This window comes from Acanthochromis polyacanthus, chromosome 13, assembly GCF_021347895.1.
Source record: "Acanthochromis polyacanthus isolate Apoly-LR-REF ecotype Palm Island chromosome 13, KAUST_Apoly_ChrSc, whole genome shotgun sequence".
Lineage (NCBI taxonomy): Eukaryota > Metazoa > Chordata > Actinopteri > Pomacentridae > Acanthochromis > Acanthochromis polyacanthus.
In genome coordinates this window covers 19,180,003-19,206,501 of record NC_067125.1, presented here as the reverse complement: position 1 = coordinate 19,206,501, position 26,499 = coordinate 19,180,003, and the positions used below count along the sequence as shown (strand labels likewise).

The 26,499-nt window shown below is 41.1% G+C and overlaps 2 protein-coding genes across 2 annotated transcripts in view; both read right to left on the bottom strand.

Moving 5' to 3' along the window:
* Positions 1-26,499, bottom strand: part of LOC127536899 (uncharacterized) — a 246,878-nt gene that overhangs the window by 200,092 nt on the left and 20,287 nt on the right. The window lies entirely within an intron of this gene.
* ngef (neuronal guanine nucleotide exchange factor) overlaps positions 9,714-26,499 on the bottom strand; it is a 49,332-nt gene continuing 32,546 nt past the window's right edge. Inside the window, exons 8-15 of the mRNA XM_022220908.2 lie at positions 24,121-24,250; positions 23,880-23,954; positions 21,967-22,056; positions 19,842-19,999; positions 18,515-18,673; positions 13,322-13,401; positions 13,137-13,241; positions 9,714-12,985 (exon numbers count right to left, since the gene is read on the bottom strand). Coding sequence (XP_022076600.1) covers positions 12,729-12,985; positions 13,137-13,241; positions 13,322-13,401; positions 18,515-18,673; positions 19,842-19,999; positions 21,967-22,056; positions 23,880-23,954; positions 24,121-24,250 — 1,054 coding nt within the window. The 3' untranslated portion in view covers positions 9,714-12,728. The remainder of the gene's footprint in view (positions 12,986-13,136; positions 13,242-13,321; positions 13,402-18,514; positions 18,674-19,841; positions 20,000-21,966; positions 22,057-23,879; positions 23,955-24,120; positions 24,251-26,499) is intronic.

Genomic DNA, 26,499 nt, shown 5'->3' with positions numbered 1-26,499 from the left:
TATTTGGTCAGATTATAGTGAATATTCATCCAAGCAAAAGTTATCAAACGAAACACAGAAACTGCTCTAGTTGTTTTTTTAATCAGCTGTCAAAGTTTGTCTTCACCTGAAACCTTGTTTCGCTTCAATTTCAACCCCTAAACGTTCATGGATTTTGCTGAAATTTGGTACACAGGTGCAGTCTCCTGAAAATTTCAATATTCTGAAAAGAATCAGGAAAAACTTTATCGCGCCACCTAGGGAAACAAATACTGCAAAAATCACAAATGGCCTCAGCTTTTCACACAGGAATGTCGTAGAGACATGCAACCACAACTCACGCGTTCGTCTGCTCGAGCTCTACGAAAACCTGTCGACGGATTTCAGATAACCTTGGGGGTGCTATATGCCAAAATATGCAAAACCTTTAAACACTATCTCCTCCTATACTGTACAATATTCCAGCAGAGGAATTCCTCTGGCTTTCATCTTCGGTCACAGTTGGCACTTGCTTGCCAACCGTGGGGGGGGGCCGGGGCGAGGTCCCGCCCAATGCTGCTTGCAGCTTTAATTATTATTATTATTATTATTATTATTCCCCGCACGTTTCCCTTAATTTGACCCCCTAAACGTGCATAACTTTTTATGAAATTTGGCACGCACGTCGGGTCATGCGAAAATTTCAATATTCTGAAAACAAATTCTGAAGAAACTCTATAGCGCCACCTAGGGACACGAAAATTTAAAAATCACAAATAACCTCAGCTCTCTGCACAGGAATGTCGTAGAGACATGCAACCACCACTCACGCATTCGTCGGCTCGAGCTCTAAGAAAACCTGTCTGCACGATTTGAGCCATCTTCAATCTAGGGGGCGCTATAACCCAAAATATGAAAACCATTTAAAGATTATCTCCTCCGAATCCGTACAATATTCCGGCTTCATATTTGGACAGATTATAGTGAATATCCAGCCAAACAAAAGTTATCAAAAGAAAAATGCTAACTTGTCTAGTTTTTCTTTTATAAGCTAACAAAGTTTGTCTTCACCTGAAACCATGTTTTGCTTCAATTTGACCCCCTAAACGTGCATGACTTTATATGAAATTTTGCACGCACGTTTGCTCGCTCGAGCTCTACGAAAACCTGTCCGAACGATTTCAGCTATCGTCAATCTCGGGGGCGCTATAACCCAAAATATGAAAACCTTTCAAAGATTATCTCCTCCGACACCGTTCAATATTCCGGCTTGATATTTGGACAGATTATAGTGAATATCCAGCCAAACAAAAGTTATCAAAAGAAAAAGGCTAACTTGTCTAATTTTTCTTTTATAAGCTGTCAAAGTTTGTCTTTACCTGAAACCATGTTTCGCTTAATTTGACCCCCTAAACGTGCATGTATTTTGCTGAAACTTGGTACGCAGGTTCAGTCTGCTGAAAATTTCAATATTTCAGAAACAAATTCTGGAAAAACTCTATAGCGCCACCTGGGGACACAAAAAAAACAGCATGAATCACAAATAACCTCAGCTCTTCGCACAGGAATGTTGTAGAGACATGCAACCACCACTCACACGTCCATCTGCTCGAGCTCTGCGAAAACCTGTCCAACTAATTTCAGCTATCTTCAATCTAGGGGGCGCTATTACCTGAAATATGAAAACCCTTTAAAGATTATCTCCTCCGAAACCGTACAATATTTCGGATTCATATTTGCACAGATTATAGTGAATATCCAGCCAAACAAAAGTTATCAAAAGAAAAAGGCTAACTTGTCTAGTTTTTGTTTTATAAGCTGTCAAAGTTTGTCTTCACCAGAAACCATGTTTCGCTTAATTTGACCCCGTAAAAGTGCATGTATTTTGCTGAAATTTGGCACGCAGGTCCGGTCTGCTGAAAATTTCAATATTCTGAAAACAAATTCTGAAAAAACTCTATAGCGCCACCTAGGGACACGAAAATTTCAAAAATCACAAATAACCTCAGCTCTCTGCACAGGAATGTCGTAGAGACACGCAACCACCACTCACGCGTTCGTCGGCTCGAGCTCTATGAAAACCTGTCTGCCCGATTTGAGCCATCTTCAATCTAGGGGGCGCTATAACCCAAAATATGAAAACCCTTTAAAGATTATCTCCTCCGAAACCGTACTATATTCCGGCTTCATATTTGGACAGATTATAGTGAATATCCAGCCAAACAAAAGTTATCAAAAGAAAAAGGCTAACTTGTCTAGTTTTTCTTTTATAAGCTAACAAATTTTGTCTTCACCTGAAACCATGTTTCGCTTCAATTTGACCCCCTAAACGTGCATACCTTTACATGAAATTTTGCACGCACGTTTGCTCGCACGAGCTCTACGAAAACCTGTCCGAAAGATTCCAGCTATCGTCAATCTAGGGGGCGCTATAACCCAAAATATGAAAACCTTTCAAAGATTATCTCTTCCGAAACCGTTCAGTATTCCGGCTTCATATTTGGACAGATTATAGTGAATATCCAGCCAAACAAAAGTTATCAAAAGAAAAAGGCTAACTTGTCTAGTTTTTCTTTTATAAGCTGTCAAAGTTTGTCTTCACCTGAAACCATGTTCCACTTAATTTGACCCCCTAAACGTGCATGTATTTTGCTGAAATTTGGCTCGCACGTCCGGTCTGCTGAAAATTTCAATATTCTGAAAACAAATTCTGGAAAAACTCTATGGCGCCACCTAGGGACACAAAAAAATGTATAAATCACAAAAAACCTCAGCTCTGCGCACAGGAATGTCGTAGAGACATGCAACCACCACTCACGCGTTCGTCTGCTCGTGCTCTCCGAAAGCCTATAGACGGATTTGAGCTCTCTTATATCTAGGGGGCGCTATGACCCAAAATATGAAAACGCTTTAAACATTATCTCCTCCGAAACCGTACAATATTTCGGCTTCATATTTGGACAGATTATAGTGAATATTCATCCAAGCAAAAGTTATCAAAAGAAACACAGTAACTGCTCTAGGTTTTTTTTTATACGCTGTCAAAGTTTGTCTTCACCTGAAACCATGTTTCGCTTCAATTTCAACCCCTAAACGTTCATGGATTTTGCTGAAATTTGGTACACAGGTGCAGTCTCCTGAAAATTTCAATATTCTGAAAAGAATCTGGAAAAACTCTATAGCGCCACCTAGGGAAACAAATACTGCAAAAATCACAAATGGCCTCAGCTCGTCGCAGGGGAATGTCGTACAGACATGCAACCACAACTCACGCGTTCGTCTGCTCGAGCTCTACAAAAACCTGTCGACAGATTTGAGCTATGTTAAACCTAGGGGGCGCTATACACCAAACTATGCAAAACCTTTAAACACTTTCTCCTCCAAAACCGTACAATATCCTGGCAGAGGAACTCCTCTGGCTTTCATCTTCGGTCTCGGACAGCACTTGCTTGCCGACTGCGTGGGGGGGTGGGGCGAGGTCCCGCCCAATGCTGCTTGCAGCTTTAATTATTATTATTCTTCCCCGCACGTTTCCCTTAATTTGACCCCCTAAACGTGCGTAACTTTTTTATGAAATTTGGCACGCACGTCGGGTCATGCAAAAATTTCAATATTCTGAAAACAAATTCTGAAGAAACTCTATAGCGCCACCTAGGGACACGAAAATTTCAAAAATCACAAATAACCTCAGCTCTCTGCACAGGAATGTCGTAGAGACACGCAACCACCACTCACGCGTTCGTCGGCTCGAGCTCTATGAAAACCTGTCTGCCTGATTTGAGCCATCTTCAATCTAGGGGGCGCTGTAACCCAAAATATGAAAACCCTTTAAATATTATCTCCTCTGAAACCGTACAATATTCTGGCTTCATATTTGGACAGATTATAGTGAATATCCAGCCAAACAAAAGTTATCAAAAGAAAAATGCTAACTTGTCTAGTTTTTCTTTTATAAGCTAACAAAGTTTGTCTTCACCTGAAACCATGTTTTGCTTCAATTTGACCCCCTAAACGTGCATGACTTTATATGAAATTTTGCACGCACGTTTGCTCGCTCGAGCTCTACGAAAACCTGTCCGAACGATTTCAGCTATCGTCAATCTCGGGGGCGCTATAACCCAAAATATGAAAACCTTTCAAAGATTATCTCCTCCGACACCGTTCAATATTCCGGCTTGATATTTGGACAGATTATAGTGAATATCCAGCCAAACAAAAGTTATCAAAAGAAAAAGGCTAACTTGTCTAATTTTTCTTTTATAAGCTGTCAAAGTTTGTCTTTACCTGAAACCATGTTTCGCTTAATTTGACCCCCTAAACGTGCATGTATTTTGCTGAAACTTGGTACGCAGGTTCAGTCTGCTGAAAATTTCAATATTTCAGAAACAAATTCTGGAAAAACTCTATAGCGCCACCTGGGGACACAAAAAAAACAGCATGAATCACAAATAACCTCAGCTCTTCGCACAGGAATGTTGTAGAGACATGCAACCACCACTCACACGTCCATCTGCTCGAGCTCTGCGAAAACCTGTCCAACTAATTTCAGCTATCTTCAATCTAGGGGGCGCTATTACCTGAAATATGAAAACCCTTTAAAGATTATCTCCTCCAAAACCGTACAATATTTCGGATTCATATTTGCACAGATTATAGTGAATATCCAGCCAAACAAAAGTTATCAAAAGAAAAAGGCTAACTTGTCTAGTTTTTGTTTTATAAGCTGTCAAAGTTTGTCTTCACCAGAAACCATGTTTCGCTTAATTTGACCCCGTAAAAGTGCATGTATTTTGCTGAAATTTGGCACGCAGGTCCGGTCTGCTGAAAATTTCAATATTCTGAAAACAAATTCTGGAAAAACTCTATGGCGCCACCTAGGGACACAAAACAAACTGTATAAATCCCAAATAACCTCAGCTCTTCGCACAGGAATGTCGTAGAGACATGCAACCACCACTCACACGTTCGTCTGCTCGAGCTCTACGGTAACCTGTCGACGGATTTGAGCTATCTTCAACCCAGGTGGAGCTATACACCAAAATATGCAAAATCTTTAAACATAATCTCCTTCAAAACGGTAGAATATTCCGGCAGAGGAACTCCTCTGGCTTTCATCTTCGGTCACGGACGGCACTTGCTTGACGACCGTGTGGGGTGGCGGGGCTCGGTCCCGCCCAATGCTGCTTGCAGCTTTAATTATTATTATTATTATTATTCCCCGCACGTTTCCCTTAATTTGACCCCCTAAACGTGCATAACTTTTTATGAAATTTGGCACGCACGTCGAGTCATGCGAAAATGTCAATATTCTGAAAACAAATTCTGAAAAAACTCTATAGCGCCACCTAGGGACACGAAAATTTAAAAAATCACAAATAACCTCAGCTCTCTGCACAGGAATGTTGTAGAGACACGCAACCACCACTCACGCGTTCGTCGGCTCGAGCTCTACGAAAACCTGTCTGCCCGATTTGAGCCATCTTCAATCTAGGGGGCGCTATAACCCAAAATATGAAAACCCTTTAAAGATTATCTCCTCCGAAACCGTACAATATTCCGGCTTCATATTTGGACAGATTATAGTGAATATCCAGCCAAACAAAAGTTATCAAAAGAAAAAGGCTAACTTGTCTAGTTTTTCTTTTATAAGCTAACAAAGTTTGTCTTCACCTGAAACCATGTTTCGCTTCAATTTGACCCCCTAAACGTGCATGAGTTTATATGAAATTTTGCACGCACGTCGGGTCATGCGAAAATTTCAATATTCTGAAAACAAATTCTGAAAAAACTCTATAGCGCCACCTAGGGACACGAAAATTTCAAAAATCACAAATAACCTCAGCTCTCTGCACAGGAATGTCGTAGAGACACGCAACCACCACTCACGCGTTCGTCGGCTCGAGCTCTATGAAAACCTGTCTGCCCGATTTGAGCCATCTTCAATCTAGGGGGCGCTATAACCCAAAATATGAAAACCCTTTAAAGATTATCTCCTCCGAAACCGTACTATATTCCGGCTTCATATTTGGACAGATTATAGTGAATATCCAGCCAAACAAAAGTTATCAAAAGAAAAAGGCTAACTTGTCTAGTTTTTCTTTTATAAGCTAACAAATTTTGTCTTCACCTGAAACCATGTTTCGCTTCAATTTGACCCCCTAAACGTGCATACCTTTACATGAAATTTTGCACGCACGTTTGCTCGCACGAGCTCTACGAAAACCTGTCCGAACGATTCCAGCTATCGTCAATCTAGGGGGCGCTATAACCCAAAATATGAAAACCTTTCAAAGATTATCTCTTCCGAAACCGTTCAGTATTCCGGCTTCATATTTGGACAGATTATAGTGAATATCCAGCCAAACAAAAGTTATCAAAAGAAAAAGGCTAACTTGTCTAGTTTTTCTTTTATAAGCTGTCAAAGTTTGTCTTCACCTGAAACCATGTTCCACTTAATTTGACCCCCTAAACGTGCATGTATTTTGCTGAAATTTGGCTCGCACGTCCGGTCTGCTGAAAATTTCAATATTCTGAAAACAAATTCTGGAAAAACTCTATGGCGCCACCTAGGGACACAAAAAAATGTATAAATCACAAAAAACCTCAGCTCTGCGCACAGGAATGTCGTAGAGACATGCAACCACCACTCACGCGTTCGTCTGCTCGTGCTCTCCGAAAGCCTATAGACGGATTTGAGCTCTCTTATATCTAGGGGGCGCTATGACCCAAAATATGAAAACGCTTTAAACATTATCTCCTCCGAAACCGTACAATATTTCGGCTTCATATTTGGACAGATTATAGTGAATATTCATCCAAGCAAAAGTTATCAAAAGAAACACAGTAACTGCTCTAGGTTTTTTTTTATACGCTGTCAAAGTTTGTCTTCACCTGAAACCATGTTTCGCTTCAATTTCAACCCCTAAACGTTCATGGATTTTGCTGAAATTTGGTACACAGGTGCAGTCTCCTGAAAATTTCAATATTCTGAAAAGAATCTGGAAAAACTCTATAGCGCCACCTAGGGAAACAAATACTGCAAAAATCACAAATGGCCTCAGCTCGTCGCAGGGGAATGTCGTACAGACATGCAACCACAACTCACGCGTTCGTCTGCTCGAGCTCTACAAAAACCTGTCGACAGATTTGAGCTGTGTTAAACCTAGGGGGCGCTATACACCAAACTATGCAAAACCTTTAAACACTTTCTCCTCCAAAACCGTACAATATCCTGGCAGAGGAACTCCTCTGGCTTTCATCTTCGGTCTCGGACAGCACTTGCTTGCCGACTGCGTGGGGGGGTGGGGCGAGGTCCCGCCCAATGCTGCTTGCAGCTTTAATTATTATTATTCTTCCCCGCACGTTTCCCTTAATTTGACCCCCTAAACGTGCATAACTTTTTTATGAAATTTGGCACGCACGTCGGGTCATGCAAAAATTTCAATATTCTGAAAACAAATTCTGAAGAAACTCTATAGCGCCACCTAGGGACACGAAAATTTCAAAAATCACAAATAACCTCAGCTCTCTGCACAGGAATGTCGTAGAGACACGCAACCACCACTCACGCGTTCGTCGGCTCGAGCTCTATGAAAACCTGTCTGCCTGATTTGAGCCATCTTCAATCTAGGGGGCGCTATAACCCAAAATATGAAAACCCTTTAAATATTATCTCCTCTGAAACCGTACAATATTCTGGCTTCATATTTGGACAGATTATAGTGAATATCCAGCCAAACAAAAGTTATCAAAAGAAAAATGCTAACTTGTCTAGTTTTTCTTTTATAAGCTAACAAAGTTGGTTGTTGCTAGAGGTACGGACCCATACCCGTAGCGGCTGTGCTAGAGGTATGGGTCCGTACCCGTAAGATCTCGCGAGACTTTCACGCCACCAGATCTCGCGAGACTTTGGATCTCGCGAGACTTTCAAAAGTGCCGTATCCGTAGGCCAGAGGCTACGGGTACGGGTCCGTATCTGTAGACACTTCCTTCTTCCTCAATGACTACGTTTATATGCCATCAATATTCAGGTTAAGGTCAATATTCCGGTTTCTGAAACATTTGGAATAACGCGTTTACATGCTTAAACAGACAGAGTTACTCCTGTTGTGTGATGCTGTGCTGACGCTGTGTGGCGCTGTGGTACCGCATGTAGGTTTCGCCATGTCGGTTTACCTCTCCTTGTGTATTTCCGGTGGGTCAAAGACCAAGATTCCTTTCGGATGAAACATGCGCAGAACGCAAATTAATGTTTCTTTCTATGGGGATATTCCGATGCACGTTTATATGACGAGATATTCGGGTTAGAAAAGGAGTAAGCCAGCGGTCTTATTCGGGTTTTTAAAAACCGAAATATGAGCATATTCGGGTTTTTGCGGGTGTTTACATGGCTGTACACAACCGGGTTATTGCTAATATTCCGGTTAAGAAAGGGTTTTTGACTGCATGTAAACGTAGCCACTGTTTCTCCATGATGCACTGCCAACCTTCAAAATCAGATAAATTCAAAATCTCTGGGAATTACTACAATAAATAAAATAGTCTCTATCAAACATTGTATTGTTGAGCCAACATCTAAACCAATCAGCTGTTTAATCAGAGCCAGATGTCTCAAATCGTGCCCCAAGGCCGTACAGCTGCTGAAGAGTAACTGCAGTGTCTGGCAGCTGTTTTGGTCTCACAAACCAGAGAGGAATGCAACCAGCATGCATCATACAGCGATGAACAGTTATAGAACATTTGCAGGTCTTATAATAGCATGTAACCCTAATCCTGTTTTTGAGGCTCACCAATGGTTTACAGCTTGTGGCAAATTCTCTCTATTCACTCTGATGAAGTCTTGTCTTAATTGTTGACTCTGAGACAGATACTCCTCCCTCCTGGAGACTGTTCTTGATCTGGCCAGCTGTTGTGAAGGGGTTTTTCTTGACCAAGGAAAGAATACTTCTGTCATTCACCACATTTTTTTTTGTGGTCTTCTGGGTCTTTTGGTGTTGCTGAGCTCAGCAGTAGGTTCTTTCTTTTTAAGAAAGTACCAAACAGTTGATTTGGCCATACCTAATGTTTTTTCTATCTCTCTGATGGGTTTGTTTTACCTTTTCAGCCTAATGATGACTTCCTTCACTGATAGTGCCTGCTCTTTGGACTACTAAGAGAGAGTTGACCTCACCAGATTAAAAACACAAACACCACACTTTAAATGAATGCTAGACCTTTTTTTCTGCTTAATTACTTTTGGTCCCTTTAAAAGGTGGAGGACATCTAAAATGTGTTGTAATTCTTCCACCGTTCACCTTATTTGGATGTAAATACCCTCAAATTAAAACTGAAAGTCTACAATTACAGCAGACCTTGATTGTTTCATTTCAAATTCATTGTGGTGGTATACAGAGCCAAAATGCAGAAAATTGTGTCAATGTCCAAATATTTATAGACCTGACTGCAATTCTGTAAATGGCCAGATTGGACTTAAAATGTGGCCTTGTTCTTTGAAAAGCAGTCTACTGCAGTGGAATGGACAGAGTTCTGGGTTATACAAATCACAGAAAAATGTGCTTTGTTTTCTTTTGCGCTCTTTTTCGGTAAATCATAGTGTCTCTCTTTGGACTGGCTCATATGCCAGATTACTGCATGTGTTTGTGCATTTTGCAAGGGCCATTGGAGACGTCCAACTTTGCTATAAATCTGACAGATTCTTCTGAACAATTTAAATAATTTCAGTAATCCATAAACTAGACCAGCAAGTCAGACACATCTCTGATTATAGCTGTTTTATTAACAATAATGTACATTTTACAAAACAAATTAACAATGATTTGGCAACTGTTACTTCCAACATCAAATGTTTGCATTCCTGTACACATAGTGTATTTAATGACACAGGTTTCACAGTCATGCTTATCAATAGTTCTTCATAGCATTACTTTCTATGCAGATACAACATATAGGACTTTTTACTATTCAGTTACTGTTCAAGGTTTCAACCCTTGTGTGTATATGTGACAACTTGAGTTTATGATGGGCAGAAACAGATCTTCTTGGCAGTAGAAAATTAGGGGAGACTATTGGGGGCAGGGTGCTAGTTATGTTTGAACAGTCATTGGACAATTGCATTTTGTAGTACTTCCTAAAACAGAATGAGCATGCCTATACAACATAGATAAGCTACTGTCAACATCTGTCAGACACTGAGTAGTCTCACTTAGTCAGCCCATTATATAGTACATCATGTACTTCATTATCAGTTGGCTATTGGGGAATTGAACACTCTGGCTTCTATCTTTAAACCAATCATCATCGCCATGGACAGGGATAAGGATGCAGCTGCAGTGTTCCCTCAAAATAGAGATGAGTGGAATGGTTTTGGTGAAATATTTACAAGCAGGGCAATGAGAACTTGACCAAACTTACTGACAGTGGCATTACCTCTCGCACTGCAGCTCATATGTCAAAGAATGTGTTTGGGAGCTACATGGTACATGAAATTAAAGTCACAGCAGACTTTTTTGTAAGCTCTCACATATTACTCCTGAATCCTAGCCCCTGCGGGCTTTACAAGTTTGGTTAAGTGCTTTTAGTGCTTCATAGTGTTACAAATTATTTTACACAGACACATATCCAAGTGAGTTCCTAATTGTGCCACATAAGAGTTGATAAATGCATATTTGCAGTTAAAAACAACATAGCATCAACACAGTCACATTAAGCTGAGTAGCAAACAGCTTAATATTTTAAGAGGATAATGATACATGTTTTATTTCCATTTAGTACCATCATGTTATGTTACTGTCTTTCCTGTGTTGGCAACCAAAAGCAATTCTGCCAATACATATGACCTGTTGATGGTACAACCATGTCTTTAAGACCAGATAATGAAGTATTTTACTACCACTACCATGGTGACAGCCCTGACAAACAGGCAGTTCACCCAGCAAAACGACACTGGGGCTTGTGGCCAAAGGGGCATGTCGCTGTTCCAACATGTCAAAGCTAGGGCACACCACTCCCCTTTGCAAATACATTATGCCAGCAGCAGCAAGTCATAACCTCACTCCATTATGTGTAGAAGTACTCTATGAAATTGCTTTCTTTGGAATGAGCAGATCTATGAATTCTCTGTGTTTCTACACAAATCCAAATGTTGGCCCATAGAAAATATTGCACTTGAATATAGTCTCATGGTCCATGAGGTGTCCATTTTGTTTGTGCACTGAAGAAAGTCTAGTATTTGTACACAGCCCTGACTCTGTAAATGCAAAACAAAGTGACTCAAACTGAAACACTGCAAAACACTGCTCTGGTGCTTCCCATGCACATTCAAGCTCCTTCATAGGACAAGGGGAGAGAGAGGGGGTTCGCAAGAAGGTAGGGGTTAAAAGTGCGAGCAAGAGGACGGACAGTAAATGTGCTACATGCTACCTGTTTGAATATGCTAACTAGCTAAATATTAACTAATTAAATCTTTCTCTGAGTCATTTGTACTCAAAAGATACATTTTGGTTGAAGTACCACTTAAACTGATTCACTTACACTGAACTCTCATCAGGTGCTTCCTACCACAGTCCAAAGGCATGCTTAGGTTAAATAACCCTACAGAGGATAAAGCGGAGTATAGAAAATAGATGGACTTCTACTGAACATTCAGAAATGCATTCACTTGTGATTTTAATATTTACTTTTATGTATTTATTTTACTAGACACTGTTATGGTGGCCATAAAAGCTCTATGCACTGCAAAACAAAACATCTTTATCGACTTGGCAGCACATTTGCAGCACTAAAAATATCAAATAATAAAAAAAAAACACAACTAAATGCAGAAATGCACTGCCAAAACAAAGAGCACAACCAGAGTAGAACATTACTGATTTTCAAAGCAGAAAAAATTATAAAGGACTTTAAAAAAAAAAAAAAAAAAAAACTCAACATTCTGAGCACACCTGGTTTGTGAAGTTATCGAGGTCCGCTCTTACTCTCGACCTCAACAATTGACTGGGTCTACTAGCCAGTTTTAACATTGTGACTGCATGTTTTTGAAGTTGTTGCTGATAGTTGATGTAAACCAAGTCTTAACGTTTTGCTGATTACTGATCTACTACCAATTTGCATTTGCTGGACATGTCTGTATTTGAATTTGATTTCTGCATTTTGTTCAGCTGTATGTAGATTTTTATACTTTATGCAGTTTGACGTACTTGTTTTGTTTAGTTTTATGATCATTTATGTATTTGTGTTTTCTCAGTAGAATGTTTTCTACATGGGATGCATGTGTTGCCATATGGATTTTGTGTTTGCATGTGTTTTCTTAAGCTGCAACACACTGATCCTTTAAAGCTGCAGTGCTGTCATATAGCCCTAGAAGATTAACATGTTTATGTAGTGGGTCTGCGTTTAATTCAGTGTTGAAGGCATTTTACAATTATATTAACACAAAAAGTTCAAAAAGTTACCCATGCAGCTGAAGGATCAATGGGTTTTTTGCAGCTCCAAGCAGTCCATGCATTACACACCACAACATGTGGGCCTCAAAACACCTTCATCGCACATTTATGGGACATGCGGGATTGCTTGCACAAGGTTATTGACTGAAGCGCTTTGATAACTTCTCCCTGATCACTGAGACCAAAACTGGAGGTTTTTAAAACATTTGACTGCTTGTAAAAATCAAAGGGAAAAGTTGTCATTGTGTAGGAATGAAGTGGCATGTATCCTGATTATTTTTCTCTTAGTGCTAATGGCTCTCAATGGTGACATTCATATTTGTAACTGATTCACTGATTTACTTCACTGCTGTCCCCCATTTGACCAGTCCAAGGATTGGAGAAGCTGGAGACTTTTGGGGTGCGTCTTCCCACCCTTATACCACTCCTGCCTCCAGTTTGGCCTACTCCACTTTCGTGTGCCTGTTGGATCCGAAAGGCCTCTCTCAGGTTCTGAGCTCGGACCTCCTTGCTCTGGATCTCCTCTACTATTCGACTAGGGAACCAGCCCCTTTCGCCATCATGGAGTCTTTCACCCATCATCCAGCCTGAAATATAGAAGGCACAAAAAGATTAGGACAGGACTGGATGGAAAGAGAACTGAAAACAATGCGCAAACCAAAGAAGTAAGAACAAATTCAACAACTGTGATTGTATTTTTTTTTTCACAAACACCAGCAGATTTTTGCATTTACACACCATCATCTGTTCTCTCAAGAAGGTTCAAAATATCAGCCATCTCAGTGGAGAGCTCATCTGGCTCCTGAGATGAGTACGACTGAATGCACTGCACCTGTGGAGAGTCTAGTAAATGTCAAAGATAGAGTGAGTTCATATTCACTCAACTAAGGATTTCTCTCATTGTGTGATATCTTTTGTCTCACCTGGCTGGTGGGCACTAGTAGACATAAAGCGTGTGCGTCGATTAGGAGTCAATGCACACATCCATCGAAGCTTATCACTCCTGCCAACAGGATGCCAGTGATTAGTATCTAGTTAAAGTTAACTTGGGTCCATGTTTTTTCCTGCTATCTTTTATGTATGTTATTATTCATCCAATAACAAATCCACAGTTAAATACAGAAACATTTTAAAAGTCAGATCATAACCAACAATTAAGTTTGAACAATACCACGAGTATGGCAGTATGCTGAATGGACACCTGTTAACCTGCTCCACCTACTCTGACAGCAAAATTCTGTCTAAAAACCTTACTGAGATTGGAACATAGGCAGTTTCTTTTTTTTTTTTTTGAACTAATTTTATTTAGTATCAAGATAGTACATTGATCACATACAATCTAGAACACTCCTTGAGAACAAAGCTCCTTGACATTTCTGGTTAACAATTACAATTCTTCTTCAGAAGGGCATAAAGAAATTAAGAGATAACACCATAGGTTAATAAAAAAAAAAAAAAAAAAAAAAAAAACATACCACAAAATAATTTTTGCTTTTCTTTCCTCTCACAAGGGACTGTAAAGGGGCAGCTATCATCTCTATAATGTTCTATTCAGCCAGGTACCGAGTTACAGGTGTCCATTTACGTACAAAAATGTCTTTTTTCATTTGCAATTGTGCAGTTAGTTCTTCCATTATGTATACCTGTCTCAGTCTCCCAGTCCATTGTTCCACTGTAGGAGGATGAGTTCGCCGCCAGGAAACAGTTATCATTTTCCTTGCAATTAACAATAGCACCCTTAAGATATACAAATTGTCTCCATAGAGTAGACCTGTCGGTATACATCCCAAAACATAGTACAAAGGGTTCAAAGGTAAAACAACATTTAAAATAACTACAATCTCATTTTTAATATTCTCCCAAAATTTCCGTAGTCTCGGACAGTCCCAAAAAATATGTGTATGATCACCAACCATTCCACATCCTCTCCAACATAGTGGTGAGGTTCCTTTAATGAACTCAGAGACCACTTTGGGGGTACTAAAGTATCTGACCTTAACTTTCCAGTCGAACTCCCTCCACATAGGACTGTTTGTGATCTTATGGCTTGTTATGTTACTTTCCTCCCATTCTTCAACATTAATTATGACATTAGCTTCCAACTCCCATTTTTCCTTAATATATGAAGTATCTCCTGCCTCCTCCAATTGCAAGATTTTGTAAATACTTGATATATACTTTTTTGCTGTCACATTTTTTTCAATCATGTCAATAAAATACTGTTCGATACCTGTTGGTGGTCCCTTTATTGCTTCCCACTCACTGTGTGTCATTAGATAATGCCTTATTTGAAAGTAACGAAACAGGTCCTTCGCAGGCAACCCAAATCTTTGCTGTAGCTGTGCAAATGATTTCAACTTATCACTTTCCATTAACTGGTTAATTGTAATCAGGCCTAAGTCAGCCCATCTTCTAAAGCCCACATCACACAGAGATGGGTAAAAATCCATATTATCAGCTATAGACATAGCCCTTGATATTGAACTCGGTCCTCTCATCCTTTTCCTTACATTTTCCCACACCTTCAATGTATTTTGTACCCAGATGTTTCTAATCTTAATTTTTTTCCAGTGTGTTTTCCCCAAAAATATTATTGATCGGAGAGGAGACTCTGGGATTGAATTTTGTTCAATCTCCACCCATCCTGTGTCCAAGTCTTTATTAATCCAATTCGCTAATATCCGTAGTTGGGCTGCCCTGTAATAGTTTCTAAGATTTGGCATTCCCAGACCACCTTTGAGTTTTGGTAAAAGGAGTGTTTTTAGCCTAACTCTGGGTCTTTTCTTCTGCCAAATAAATTTTGATAGGAGCTTATCTAACATCTTGAAGGTAGTTGCAGGTACTTGTATGGGTAAAGACTGAAAAAGAAATAGAAATCTTGGTAGAACATTCATTCGAACTGACTCTATTCGTCCCAAGACAGAGAGAGGTAAAATTTCCCATCTAGCAATGTCTGATTTAACTTGTGAAATTAACTTCCCATAATTAGCCTGATATAACTGATTGGTCATAGGGGTTAGAATGGTTCCCAGGTATCTAAATCCTTCACTAGCCCAGTGGAAGGGTGCTATACTGTTCAAATGGGGTGGCCAACTTCCCACTATCATCATGGCTTCTGATTTGGTCTCATTTATCTTGTAGCCTGACAACTCTCCATACTTTTTTAGACTGTTCATTATGACTGGGACTGAGTTTTCAGGGTTTGTTATATACAGTAAAATATCGTCTGCAAATAACGCAATTTTGTGCATAGTACCCTTTTGGTCATCTATTCCTTGTATTCCCGAATTTGATCTAATCATCTCCGCTAGTGGTTCTATACTAATTGCAAATAAAGAAGGAGATAAAACATCCCCTTGACGTGTTCCTCTCTGTAGCTCAAAAAACTGTGAACAGTGACCATTGACCCTGACTCTAGATTTGGGGTTTTTATATAAAGTTTTTATCCAATTAATAAATGTATTGTTAAATCCCATATGTTTCAGTGTTAATTCCAGATACAGCCAGTCAACTCTATCGAATGCTTTCTCCGCATCTAGGCTGAGAAGCATTGATGGTTCTTCCCTAGCTCTAGCCAGTGACTGTAGATTTAAAGTTCTTCTAATGTTGTTTGTACCCTGGCGTCCAGGAATAAATCCTGTTTGATCTGGATTAACAAGGGTTGCAATATAGTTCTGTAATCTTTTATTAAGTATAGATGTCAGTATTTTCAAGTCATTGCACAGTAGACTTATAGGTCTATAAGAACTACATCGAGTGGGGTCTTTGCCCTCTTTGTGTATTACTGAGACAATAGCCTCCGACCAACTTCCTGGTGGGTCTTTATTGAATAAGGCATAGTTGTAGACCTCACATAGTGTTGGAGTTAGCCGATCAATAAAGCACTTATAAAATTCACCCGGAAACCCATCCGTACCCGGTGATTTATTATTTTTAAGCAACCGAATAGCATCCGAAATCTCCTTCTCAGTAATTGGAGAGGTTAATTCCTCCGCTTCATTAGTTGTTAGTTTGGAAAGATGAAGATTATTCAGAAATGTTTTAATCTTTTCTTCTTTGTTTTCTAATTCTTGTTTTTTATAGAGGTCTTTATAATATGCGGCAAAGGCATTGGTAATTTCTTGTGTTTGCATTAACACTGAATTTGTAGTTGGATGCCTAATCTTTGGGACTATCCGACTTGATTGAGCTTTGCGAAGCTGGAATGCTAGCAGCTTGCTTGCCCTGTTTCCCATCTCATAATAAGTTCGACTGGTAAATCTAAGTGCCCCTTCCGCTTTGTATGTCAAGAGTTCATCTAGTTTTTGTTTGCAATTTTGCAGAGCCTTTAAGTCCTTCTCATTTCTAAACTGTTTATGTTTTCTTTCTAATATTTTTATCTCCTTTTCAAGATTAAGCTGTTTTTCCAGGCGTTGTTTCTTAAGGGCAGTTGACATTGAAATAATTTTTCCTCTAATTACAGCCTTTGCTGCATCCCATAGGACTGATGCCGAAACACACCCATTATTATTTGTCTCAAAATAGATTTTAAGTTCTTGACTTATCCTCTCCCTTATGAGAGGATCAGACAGCATGGATACATTAAGTCGCCAATATTTAAAAGTCTTACTGGTCCCAAGGTTAAACTGAAGGGTTACAGGTCCATGATCTGATATAGTCACTGGCTCAATATTACAGGATTCCACCTTGCCAATATCTTGCTTGGATATACAAAAGAAATCTATTCGAGAATAACTACCATGGACCCCTGACCTAAAAGTGAAGTCTCTTTGTCTGGGGTGATGGTGACGCCATGCATCTATAAGTCCAAATTCTTTTATCATCGCAATCAGTGATCTAGATTTTTTAGTAATGGGTCCACTATCTGGGGGAAGTTTATCTATTTTTGAATTAAGTACACAATTAAAATCTCCACCCAAGACAATGGTCCCTTTAGCATTACCAGCCAAAAGTGAGGCTATATCATTAAAGAAATTTGGACAGTCCTCATTTGGTGCATATATATTTAGAAAAGTTAAATCTATTCCCGCAATTGACCCCACAACCATAACAAATCTGCCCTGATCATCTGAAATTTCCTTTTCTTTAGTAAAATACACAGATTTGTTGAATAGTATGGCCACTCCTCTCTTCCTTCCCTTTTGACAAGAAGCACTATACACCTGATCCACCCATTCCCTTTTCAATTTCCTGTGTTCAGTTACTGATAAATGGGTTTCTTGAATAAATGCTATGGAAGTTTGCATTTTCTTTAATTGACCAAGAAATTTTTTCCTCTTAATTGGGTTACTGAGTCCATTTATATTATAACTAATACAGTTCACATTTGTCATGATGTCCCTTATGGTATACTGGTATTCTTCGTCCTAAAATTACACAAAACATAAATCTGCCCTTCATAGTGAGTGAACTTAGAACATTTGTCAAGGAAGGAACATAGGCAGTTTCATGACAAAAATTAAAAAGAATGCCCTCAGCAAGCCAAGGCTGCAATTGTAAAGTCTTTCAGACTAAACTGTCAAACTTTGTGTCGCTGAGCACCAACTGCATCACTGTGGTCAGACTCAGCTTATGTAGGCTGTGGCCTGCCAGTGGTCAATTACCTGGGTTGGCACTACTGCTACAAATGTTTAAAGAATCCTATAATAATGAGATTCTGCCAGGGTCCTGGAGAGGACATTGATTACCTCTCTCGCAAAAGTTGGAAAACCTAATAATAAATGTGAGAACATGAGGTCAATCAGTCTGCAAGATTCTAGCTGGAAGAGTTGAAGCAACATTTCAGATGATTGGAAATCTGCGACTTGGGAGAAGATTTTTTTCAGGCAAGAAAGTGACCTGAAACATACAGCCATAGGTACACAGCAATGGTTTCAAGGTAACAAGGTGAATGTTCTGGAGTGGCCGAGTCACAACCCAAACCTTAATCCAGTTAAGAATTTGTGTCTAGACAAGAAAAGGATTGTTTACTCACAATCCCTGCAACCCAACAAAGCTTCAGCAGTTTTGCTTAAGCTCTGTCAGATTCAGTGTTGAAATTCAAAAAAAGTGGGTCGCTCTGAAGGGAAGTGAATGCTTTTTTTGACACTGTAAGCTCTTCTGTTTCAGATACTCACATACTGGAAGTCTTGAGCATGTAATTGACTAGACGCTCCTCTTGGTTTTCCAGCAGCCTGAGATTAAAGACATTGGCCAGCAGCTGGCCCTGATCTTCTAGATCTTCAGTCCTCAACATGGCTCGGGTGCATGAGTCAAGAACCTGGAACTTGTCCCCACTAAAAAGAAGTTGAGAGAATAAATATCTCCTGCTTTCAGTGCAACAATCATCAATACTTAAATAATCATAATAAATAAATCATTAATCAACTTTCATATATTTTAGATTCATGTAATGTAAAGTGTAATATGTCAAGCCCTTTTTTTAAGTTTTGACTATTATTGCCTATAGCTCATGAAAATCCGAAATTCAGTGTCTCAAGGTATTAGAACATTTCCTAAGATTAATCAAAAAAGAATGTACAATACAGAAATGTCCTGTTTCTAGAGAGTATTTTTATTTCTACACGCAATACTTGGTTCGGGTTGGTGATCAGCCTGTTGCACTGCTGAGGTGTTACTGAAACCCAGGTTGCTTTGACAGCAGACTTCAGCTTGTCTGTATTTTTGGGTCGAGTGTTTCTTAAATTTCTCTTGACAATATCCCACACTCAGTTCAATGAGGTTCAGGTTAGGTGAATTGATTGACGTGTCAGTTAATAAAACACAATGGACCAACACCAGCAGATGACATGGCACCCCAAATCTGTCACAGCCCCAGTCTGACACCCTCTTCCTGCCATTTGCTTGTGGCTAGACTAGAAAAGGAGTCTGCGTCTCCTCTCTTGCGGCTCTCTGCGCTGCTGGTTAACAGCGTGGATGCAAAGCAGCTGCGGTAGACACACACCGGCAATTCATCTGATAATCATCTGTCAACAATAAAACCTGGTTCTGCGCACCACTCAGTGTCGGATCCTACTGCCTGCCAGTTCCCCTGAGACGATGGTGCGACCTCCATCCTCTGAACCGCGAGGGAGTGTAGTTCTGGTCACACGGCCAAAATTTGGAAAAGATAATTTTAAGTGGACTTACTGAGGACTGTCCGTCTGCTTTATCACTGGTCAAAGGGATGTGGAAGGGAATTTGGCTTGAGGTAACTGTCTGTCAGAGAACTGAAACTTAAACTAAATTACATAATATTGGCAGTAAAAATTATCACTGGTTATCATTAAGACAAAAACTGGACATTTTAATTTCCATAAAGGTTGGGTTACTGTAAAACTACTGTATTAAACTGGGTAAGTTTTAAATAAAGATATCTAATAATAATAAGGCAGTGTGACTGTGAAGAGAAAGAAAGGCATTTTGTTCAAAGGATTTCACAGTAACATCTCATTAAATGGTTACCTGCGCTTGGTGACCAGCAACAGATTGTTAAAAAGAAACAAGTAAACTGGTTGGTAGAGCTTCCGACTTCGCATGGTCCTGGTACTCTTAGGTCCAGCCATCAGCTGCACTTCGCCCTTCTTAAGCAACCAGCGGGAGTGGGAAATGATGGGCACAGACTGAAAGGGTCAACAGATGTCAAAAATGTGATGTATGTTTTAAAACTTCCACAAAAAAAATATTTTCTAGTAATCTTTTGTGACCTTTATAACCATCTGAAGGTGCACAGAATCTACAGTGTTGGCTTTAACGTTAATCAATCTTCCCAGTTATTTTTGAGAGGAACATAGCATAGTAATAAACCTTTGGAAGGGCATTTCATAATAAGTGCTGTTGTTCTGTCCGCCAAGGTGGACAGAATCCCATTTAAAAATTAAAAGTAACAGTAAAAAAATAGTTAAATACATTAGCAGTCATATATTTGGATTGATAACTGACTACTACTTATTCAAGGGCTTCAATTTTTTTATTTATTTATTTTTTGCTATTTTCTATATTGTAGAACAAATGCAAAATAAAATCCAAACTATGACAAACCATGCACAGATAGTGATAAAAATGTTAAAGATCATGTCCTATATTTTAGGTCCTCAAGGCAGTCACTGTGTTCTTTGATAACAGCGTTACTTTCTTTTTTCATGCTTCCAACCAGCTTCATCAGGTAGTCCTCTTCATAACCTATGTTTAACAGATTCTGTTTCTGAAAAGTGCAGTCAACTTTGAAGGGCTTTAAACCTGCATTTCTTCTAACAGCCAGCACAGGGCAACTACTCTTGGTGGTGTCAAATTTCACAATGGTCTGTGAAAAAATTACTGTTTCTACCTTTCTCTGTTTCCTCAATAAACATTTTCTAATAAGTTTATCGTCTCAATTACTAGTTTCAGTTCTACCTCAATAACATAATGTTCATTTTGTAACTGATGGTTCTACTTAGAGTAAAATAGACAATAAAGGATGGTATGCTTCAGGATGTGACTACCTTGTGACTGATGACTATTGTATGAGTGTGAATCCATCACTTGCTTTTAATGTCCACTTTCAAAACACCAAAATGGCAACTGCCAAATATCAAACTTGAAGGACGAATGGTCGTCCACAAACCAATGTCCAGTTTATTGTCCTAGCTAATTCTTTTGGTTGCCAAGAAGAATGTCCTGCTTCCTCTGAGCTTGCAACATAGTGTTGCTACTGGCCTACTGGCATAGGCCAGTAGCACATTTAACAAAACATTAGCATTACCCAGATTCTAATTCATTTGAACAAACACAAACATTTCCTAAACTGCCTCTTGTCTTCTTTTCATTGTCATTTGTATCTTATGATCATACATTTAATAAAAATGTATTCAAGTTTGTTCTCTTAAAAACAACACAGCTTGCTAGCATAACAAATGCTAAAGCTAGCACAACAGTAACTCAATGATACTTAAAATGAGAGAGACTCTTGACACATGGCCCAAATAATTCACAAAAACAAAACAAAAAAAATGTTGCAATATTTATAGAAAGTTTTAAAAATCTTTAACTTTGTTTATTGTGTGTTTTTTCTGGAAAATAAATTACATTCAAAATACAAATGTAGGGTGGTGGAGCCTGTAACCACAAATGTACTAGAAGTTGTTCATATGTTGAGTGTCAACCAGATAATTACTGGCATGTGATTATTTACAACATCCCCATGTCTGATTTACTACATCAATGTTTAATTTTTCAAATATTATGGTTATTATTAATACCGATAGCTTGTGAAATCCCTTCTTGGCATTGGAAATCCCAGTAGGTATGCCTCAATGTGTCATGGAATATATGACAAGAAAACCAATTTCTGTCGCGCCGGTGTCAACTTGGGGTTTTATGTTTTTCCCATGGACGTGATCATGGGAGAAAAAAAAGCCAGGATTTTAAGTGCTAGCCATACAATTACTGGACATCCAGCTTGAATTCCTCAACTACAGCTGTTCAAAAAATGTAAAAAGTAATAAAACACAGCAGGCACAAAGCCACCAAATCTGCAATGAAACAAAAAAAAAACAATCATTTTGATTTCAATATAGTTGAAGATGGAAATCAGTAAAACTTAATTTACCTTGGATTTAAACTCCAGTGTTTTTTCAATGCTGATAAGCTCCTCAGTGCGACTCATTTTTCGCACTCCCTCGTTACACTCTTTTACAATCTGGCAAAGACACAATTACGAACCATTAGTCCATAACATTAAAATATTACATGATATTGTTTTATGTATTTCATAATTAGGACTTGATGTTGTAAAATGTGTGAAATATACAATCCGCATTAACCAGCATGACATGGTCCATCACAACCAGAATTGTGGAAAGAAATTATGCATGTAAGGAAAAAAAGGATGTACACTGCAGCAAATATAAGTAATGTACAAGAATTTCATCACAAATCCTTACTAACAGTACTATGGTGCGTTTGATGTTGCCATGAATGAGTGTTTTTTTTTTTTTTACTATTAATATGTCTTTGTGCCATTCTTATCTTTTCTTTACAATTGCCACAGTGAATGGTGGTCTCATGTTGGATGTAGATAAAACCAACCCGGTCTCACGGGGATTCGTGAAACTGTCACGTAAGTTTTAGTTTCGGTTTCGTGCGCACCAACACGATTTCGTCATGTTTTTCGTGCCGCTCACCACGAAATGTTTTTCGCTGTGGTAATCACATCTGAAAGTGGTTTATACCGGCGGATTCATGACGATCTAAGCTGTCCATCGGCGTATACTGCTTGTGTGATCGCGTTTGCGGCCGCCGGCCGCCGGACATTCTTGAAATTCCTATGCAAATTGGTAAGTGTACCACCGGCTTATGGTTAGGTTATGGTTATGGTTATGGTTAGGGTTATGTTTAGGAACGATGTCATGCAAAATATAGCGTTGGATTCGCCACGGTTTTACATTAAAAATAAAATATACACATTCTTTTGAAATACGTTCTGAGTGGCACGAAAAGTCCGCCGTTTAAAATACATTGGTGCGCATTTCGTGGTGAGCGGCACGAAACCGAAACTAAAACTTACGTGACAGTTTCACGAATCCTCGTGAGATCGGGCTGGATAAAAATGATAAAAATGAGCAATGTCCTTTTTGAATCCTTTGCCCTTACCAGCTCAACTCTGATTTCTTTGATTGCACTGGAGGAATATTTTGAAGTCACACTTTGAGAAAATCTGAGCCTTGTTCAGTGGTCATTGTTTCACTCCAGCTTCCTGTGTCACACCATACTAGTCTTGCTTAGCCAGCCCGTTCTGTGAAACAGAAAGCATGGCTGCACCACACTATCATTCTGCTATAGAGGAAAATGTGGAAAATGTGGAAAATGAGGACTCTGGCTTGTTATTTTTTCATTAGACCAAACACAGTTGTTGTGGAAAGGGCTGACTAAAGGATGCAGCTTCAGCATTCCCTCAAAATGGTGACGGATGAAATTGTTGTAGTGGAACATTTGCATGTAGAGAGACAAGCACTATGATTTAAATAGTTAGTCCACTAAAAAAAGGACAGCTGCATGATCCACATCCTCTGCCAAATGTTAACTTGCAGATACCAGAAAGAAAAGACAAAACCAATTAATTGATCAGTGGTTTTCTATCCACATCTTACGTCCAGTGAATCAGACTACCCCATAGACTCACCAGATATCCTCAGACTCCCAGTAAGCTTCAAATTCTCCCAACTAGCCCTTGTATATACATTTGATCCACATGCAGTCCTCATACAGTTTGTGTGTTATGTGTGCCTAAGCTCCCAAGCCATAGTTTTTGCTTGTTTTCTTCTTCTTCTTTGTTTTTTAGCGAAACCACATTTGGCCTGCTTATGGACCTCAATCTCTGCCTTTTGGGGTTCCTATCACCACATGCCTCCTTTGCGTTCCATTTGCTCTTTGCCTGCTGTGGTTTCATGCTCACTGCCCTTCTTGTGTCCTGCCCTGAACCCAAGAATCCTGCTTAATCTCCTGTTCTTGAATAGTGCTTACCTGCTCCAGTTGCTGATGTGCTTTGATGGCATGTACTTCCCTCTCTGTGTTTTCCTCAGCTTTTTTCAGGATATTCTGTGGAGAGAAACAATGCCAAATAGAATGCAAAGCTTCTACAGTAGCATCATGCCACTGTTGATAACTGCTAATGTGACGTGTAAAATATATTGCAAAACATACCACCAGATTTTGGCATTTTATTGTACAGTGTATTAGTTTTAATTTTTCTTGGTTAACTCACTTGTACAAGCAGCTTGAGTCTTGTGATCCTCTGGAAAGGAAGGATAAGGAAAGAGGTAAAGGACAGTCCCCTGACACGTGGATGGTTCTCCAGTGCAGCCATGGCTTCCCGAAATGCCTGGTTTCCCTCTCTGGACACACATAGTAAGACAACACAATTGTCATGCCCTCTCTTCTACCTCCAGCCCTGCCTAGCTGGCACCGCTCCCTCTCTCTCTCTTGCTCTGTTATGGGGTATAATTGTGGCTTGCTGCTGTGTGACCTAATTACAGGATTGAGGATGGCTGTTCAGGGTCTGCATCACCAATACTACTACTAATAATAATAATAATAAAATTGTATTTAAGCACCTCCTTGGCAGCCCAGGACACTTTACAAAAATAAAAAACAACAAAAAAACAAATACAACAGAACAGATAAAACTACACATACAGGAAAAGGGGATTTACAGAGAGTAGGCAGTCTTGAACAGATGAGTTTTGAGTCTGGATTTGAAAAGAGGCAGAGAGTCAATGTGAATGCACACATGTCCGGTGAGAGAGAGTTTCAGAGTTTGGGAGCAGAGCGGCTGAAATCCCTGCTCCCCATGGCGCTGAGGTGGCTAGAGGGTACTGTGAGGATTTTGAAATCAATTCTGAATCACCATTTCCTGCAATAAAGAACCTGTCATGAACGCCAGACAGGAGAACCCAAGCAGCAGGCGCAAACAGAAAGATGGATTAAATAATGTTTTAATTAACAGAACAGGTAGCCAAAACAGAAACTCATCACAATTTAAGCAGAAGGGAGAACTAAACAGAATCTCACTAACTAGAGGACCAGGGGCCGAGGTAAAAACTATAAATAAACAGAACTAACTAAACAAGGGCGGACCCGAAGGCCGAGGAAAATCAGAACATAAAACCGAATTTAAATCAAAGAGGAAGGTGGCTTACTGAGTCCGGGTTATGGAGGGCAGGAATGGACAGGGCAGACTGAGCCGGTAAGGAATGAGACGAAGGCGGGGAAGCAGAGAATTTCATCCGGGAGGGGCGACGGGGTCCGAGGAGCGGGGGCGCAGCGTTGATATCGAAAGGAAACAGAGTCCAGGGGAGAGGCATCTAAGAGACGGCAAACAGCGTGGAGCAGATAGCAGGATGCATGGCGTGGTAGGGAGTATGGGATAATAATGCAGCGTCAGAGTGGTGGAGAGTGCCAGGCTTTATGCTGCAGTGATTAAGGATTAGCTCCGGCTGTGTTGCTCCACACAGCCGTAAGTCATTCATCTGACGAGCCGGCTCGCTGCAGCCAGAGGGGCGTGACAGTACCCCCCCATAAGGTGCGCGTCCTGGCGCACACAGGACTGGTTGGGGTGCCAGCTGGTGACCACAGGACCGGCAGGAATCAGGCAGGAGGAACCGCACCAGGGGCGGCCCGAGGGATGGGGGGGCTGGGACAGGGTGGGTGGGGGGGAAACAGCGTCAGAAGACAGTTCAGGGGCTGGACAGACCGGAGTCGGACCGGTCGCAGGGCAGGCTGGGGCTGGACTGGGAGCAGAGAGCCAAGCCAACGGAGGTCCTCCGGCGGCCGGACTGGGAACCGGCAGGTGGCCCGGCGGGAACCCTCCGGCGGCCGGGCTGGGAACCGGCAGGTGGCCCGGCGGGAACCCTCCGGCGGACGGGCTGGGAACCGGCAGGTCGCCCGGCGGGAACCCTCCGGCGGCCGGGCTGGGAACCGGCAGCAACCCTCCGGGGGCCAGACTGGGAACCGGCAGCAGGAGCAGCGGGAACCCTCCGGCGGCCAGACTGGGAACCGGCAGCAGGAGCGGCGGGAACCCTCCGGGGGCCGGACTGGGAACCGGCAGCAGGACCGGCGGGAACCCTCCGGAGGCTGGGCTGGGAACCGGCAGCAGGACCGGCGGGAACCCTCCGGCGGCCGGGCTGGGAACCAGCAGCAACCCTCCGGGGGCCAGACTGGGAACCGGCAGCAGGAGCAGCGGGAACCCTCCGGCGGCCAGACTGGGAACCGGCAGCAGGAGCGGCGGGAACCCTCCGGGGGCCGGACTGGGAACCGGCAGCAGGACCGGCGGGACCCCATCCGGGGGCCGGACTGGGAACCGGCAGCAGGACCGGCAGAACCCCTCCGGGGGCCGCACTGGAAACCGGCGACGGTGGGACCCCTCTGGGGGCTGGGCCGGTGGCCGCACTGGAAACCGGCGATGGTGGGACCCCTCCGGGGGCTGGGTCGGTGGCCGCACTGGAAACCAGCGGCGGAGGCCCCTCCGGGGGCGGAACTGGAACCGGCGGCGGAGGCCCCTCCGGGGGCGGAACTGGAACCGGCGGCCCCTCCGGGGGAGGAACTGGAACCAGGGATGGGGACCCCTCTGGGAGCCGAGTGGGGG